General features: G+C 36.6%; 1 protein-coding gene across 1 annotated transcript; it reads right to left on the reverse strand.

Annotated features, from left to right (window-relative positions):
• Positions 1 to 3,773: 3,773 nt before the first annotated feature.
• LOC101701096 (DPY30 domain-containing protein 2) lies at positions 3,774 to 4,295 on the reverse strand. Its single transcript, XM_013065265.2, has one exon. The coding sequence runs from the start codon at positions 4,293 to 4,295 to the stop codon at positions 3,774 to 3,776; it is 522 nt and encodes a 173-aa protein (XP_012920719.2).
• Positions 4,296 to 4,700: the final 405 nt, after the last annotated feature.

The following is a 4,700-nucleotide window of genomic DNA, read 5'->3' on the forward strand; positions in this document are numbered from 1 at the left end:
GGCTAGTGCCACTCACTGCCTGTGGTCTTCCTCAGCAGACGTTCCACATTTCTACCATCTCCAACTTCCTTGGGTCTCTCTATACCTTTGGCTTCACTCTCACAGATTAATGCATTGTCTCCTCAGGGGCATCCAAATCTTTCCTGACCCTACAACTCTTACCTTCTGCAAGCTTGAAAAAAGCAGTACCACATGGGTGATGCCAAAGTGTGCCACCAGCTCAAGAAGTAACTTGGATCCTTTGGACCATGGCTGCAGAGGCATCTGAGTGTCCATATGGCTAAGCCTGGTGATATGAATACAAGGCAACCAATTTCTTAGGTGGCTCTTTTTGAGCAGGGGATCCATGGACTCTCTTCTCAAATGAAAATTTTACAATTTTGTACCTTGAGCCTTTAAGATCTTGCTGATTTTTGGGGGGGAGGGGGGGAACCAGGTATTGAACTCGGGTCCTTGCGCTTGTGCAGCAGGCGGCGAAACCACTGAGCTAAATCCCCGGCCTCTTCCTGATTATCGAGCTGCCTTCTACCCATCTGTTCTAGTAGCCTTATACAAAATACTTGGCTTCTTTATAATCCCAATCTTTTCAGCAACCACATTTTCCTTTTCCCAAACTTTACAGATACTATCATTCTGACCAAGAATCATATTATTTGGCTCTGCTTTTTGATACTGATTCTCAATATAAATCTGGCTAAAAGCAGACTCATAGAACAGCCTGAATGTTGGGCTTCCTTGAAGTTTCTTCCACCAGATTAATTAGTTCACTATCTTTTAATTTAGCCTCACACAAATCTTAGAATATAGGCAAAATGTTGAAGATTCTTGCCAGAAAATAGCACACATCACCTCTAGTCCAGTTTCAACAGAATTTTCTCTCCAATCTGAAACCTCATGAGCTATTACTTTTGGCATTTTATCAGCATTCTGTTATTTTGAGCTCCAATTAGAATCACCCTTCAAGCTAGACTTATTAAATTCTAATGTTTCTCTATTCTATACCCCCAAGCTTTCCAAATTCTTCCTGCAAACCAGTCTCAAAGGTTTCTAAAGTATATGTTCAGGTACATCAATGACCCTCATTTCTGGCACCAATTTTCCATATTAGTTGACTTCCATCTCCTGGACAAAATACCTAACATTTGCAAGTCTAAGAAGAAGAGTTTTATTTTGGCTCAGAATTTTGGTGTATTCAGTACATAGCCCTCTTACTTGCAAAAATGACATTGTGGAAGGGCATGTGGTGCCCATGGTGGCAAGGAAGCAGAGAAAAAGGGAGGGAGGGAGGGAGGAAAAGAAAGAGAGAGAGAGAGGAGAAAGCTGTGGAAAAGAAAACATCTTTTTTTAAGTCATGCTCCCCATTATCCACTTCTTCTGACGAGGCCTCACTTCCAAGCAGCACGGTCAGCTATGAGCTCACCAACCAACGGATAAGTATAGTGACCTCATAGTGTAATCACAGTCCAAAAGACCCATCTCTAAACACAAGACTTGTGGGGTATTTTAGGCTTGAATCATAACAGTTGTTAAAACAGTCTTCCATTCCTAAGCTAAATCTCACTTGCTTGTGATATACAACCTTTATTATGTGTTGTTGGGTTCAGTTTGATACCACCTTGTTGAAGAGCCTTCTTGTGTGTATGTCTTCATATTAATAAGACATAATGTTATGTAGATTTTTTTTCTTTGATGTCTTTGCCTGGTTTGGACATTATGGTAAAAATAGCATAATAGAATAAATATAAAAATATTCTCTATTTTCATATATTTTGGAAGTTTATATGAATGACTGGCATTGATTCTATTTTGAATGTTTGATGGAATTCACCAGCTGCCTGGGCCCAAGCTTTTCTTCATGAGATGTTTATAAATCACAATTTTGATCTCTGATTATTTTAGGTCTCTTCATATTTTCAATCATAGAAAAAATATGCCATTAAACTGCATTTCAAAATTACTTAATGAGGTAATTATATCTTTTGTGTAGGTTTAAATTAGTATCTAGTGACTTTTCTTTCAGTCTGATGAACTTCTGTATGTATTCCTGTAAAATATGTCATCCAGTAGCAAGTTCTAAGTTTCTATCTTATTGTTTTTCTTTGCTCTGTCACAAAGATTTTAAGTTTCCTTCAACAAGAAGCATTCTTTGATATCTCCCATATTTGGTTAAGTAATTCCTTCAAAATCTTAATAACCTCTACTTTAATCTTTAGGCAATATACCTCCAATAGATGACCAATTATTTGATAATCATACTATGTTCAACATATTTATGATACTATTCTACTTACTATTTTTCACAAATTCTTTGATATAAGAAGGTATGACTCCAATTAGCCCATTTGAAAAAAGATAAATTAAATTAGTGATTCTCAATCCTAACTGCACAATATAATGTCCTAGGGACTTGGGGTGAGAAAACTGGGAAGCAAGACATCAATATTGTGTAAAGGTTTCCCACTTGATATACATAAAGTGAGATATAGATATGTAGATATAAATAGATATCAGATACATAGATACATATCTCAGAGAAATTTGAAAACTACTGATTTAAATAAATAAATAAATAATCTAGTTATTTTCCACTACAATATCTTGCATATGTAATGTGATGTTATTATATTTTTGGTCATGTGTTTTAGCATTTATTTCTACATAAGTAATTTATAGGTATAAAATAATTATACCTGTATAAAACAAGATGTATACTACTACATAACCATATGAGACACATTGATTTTTCTGACTATTTGATCTTGGATTGTTAAAAGTTCTGTCAAATATGATAATGAATCATTAAAAGATCTCTCCCTCTCTCTCTCTCTCCCTCCCTCCCTCCCTCCCTCTCATTCTTTCACAGACAGTATAGGAAACAGCAGGAAAGAGAGATGCAATTTTAAAAACTTCTTAGATTTTTCTAATGGTTTTTTACTCATTTGACAATTTTTTTCACAAGAATATATCTTCAGTGTTCTAAACTAACTCCTATACTTGACATTGTGGAATTTAAAATCCTTATTCTAAGAAATATTTTGATACTAAAAGAAAAATAAATTTTTCACTAGAAAATATCTCCAAAAAGTGCATTTAGAGAACATCAATGAGCTTAAAACATTGTTTCTGTATATTAAGACATAACAAAATGATATTTCATTTTTATGCCAACAGAAACACTACAAGTTAATGATTGGTGACATAAGCAAAGGGTGAAAAAGACAAGATATAAGGAGAATAACACCCACATACTCAATTTTGTAAATAAATTTAAATAAGCAAGTTTGAAGAGTATAGATAGGAAAGATATTTCAATAGTAACATCCATAATAGCCTGTACTTACAATGACTAACATTATGATTAGGCTTTTCATATAACAAAAAGACAGATTTATTACCATAGTAAAAAGACATTTCCTTCTACCTTAAGAAAAAGTGAAATTACCCCTTAATGACATGTAGTATAATCTTTAGACCAGCAGCATATTCTGTCAAAAAAAAAAAAACCCACTCTTTTCTCTATGATTATTTTTTCAGTTTTGTTACTTGTTTTAATCCTTATTGTGAGTTGATTTTATCCTATAACTAGTTCAAATTCTCTCATGATTTAGGGGTTTCATGGCTAACAGACCAGTCCTTAGATGGGAGAGAACTTTTAGACACCTCCTTTCACAGTCCCTTAAATCTTAGTTTAGATGAGAGCTCATTCTCATGGTCATTTTCTTGGCTTGAAGTGTTAAGAGAAAGGTCAGTAGAATTCTCTCCATTCTGATAATCTAAGGAGGGAATTTGGAACTAGGAAGCATTTCATGAGCAACTTCAATAGGAAGCATCTTCTCTAAGTTTATTTCTTGTGGAGTATCAAAGTTCTGCTCAGTCTGTTCAGCTGACTCTGAAGGAGGACTCTGTTGAGGCATTGCTGGAGTCATTTCGGAAGTACCTGGCAAGGATTCTTGCTTCAAGGCCTCCTTCTCAAAAGCTCGTGTGTCTTCCTGCATGAATATGGCCTTCTTTGTGGAAATCTGTTCCCTGTGACACTGTGTACATTTCTGTTGGATCTGATACTCTTCCTGTTTCAGCATTTCCATCATTTCCTTTTCGTTCAGGCTACAGTCATACTCCTCCTGCAACTGGATCTTCTCTTGCCTATTCTCTTCTTTTTCTGTAGCAATTTTTCTGTAATGATAAAGCCAGTGAGCCGGGTACTCTGTTGGGTCACTGGGCTGAACCTTTGCCACGTCTGCCAGTGCCTGGGACAAGCTATTCCCAAAGCACCTTTTCAAATAATCAGTTTCCATCTTGGGGACCTGGGAGGCCGAGGGAGGGCTGGTTCGCGCCTGGGAGCTCGGTCGGCTGGCACCTCCGTGGCTGGCTCTCCTCCTCCTCTTCCCTGAGCCCTCCTTCAGCTCCAGGACTCTGGCCCCTCACACACTTAGGGGTTAGGGGGCGGGGCTTCCCTATATTTTAAAATATGAATATTCACAAAAGCCTAATCTTGCTGGTTTTGGATACACAGAGTGCCCCAGATGTGACCATTGTAATAGTAGAGTCTCTTTCCATCTTTTTTGTTTCAACTTAGCATTTTAAAAATCCCTCTGATTGCGTTAACTTACACGGAATTTATTGATTTTATGAAAATGAAAACAATCTATTCCACATTCATGTCCTTCAAATGCCTTTTAGAAAGCTTTCCAAATTATCTC

This window comes from Heterocephalus glaber, unplaced genomic scaffold (genome assembly GCF_053883595.1).
Source record: "Heterocephalus glaber isolate CG9 unplaced genomic scaffold, H.glaber_assembly_v1.0 deba00001662, whole genome shotgun sequence".
In the NCBI taxonomy this organism is placed as follows: Eukaryota; Metazoa; Chordata; class Mammalia; order Rodentia; family Bathyergidae; genus Heterocephalus; species Heterocephalus glaber.

Coding starts and splice junctions, on each gene's coding strand:
- LOC101701096 (XM_013065265.2), bottom strand. CDS start 4,295: ATGGAAACTGATTATTTGAAAAGGTGCTTTGGGAATAGCTTGTCCCAG.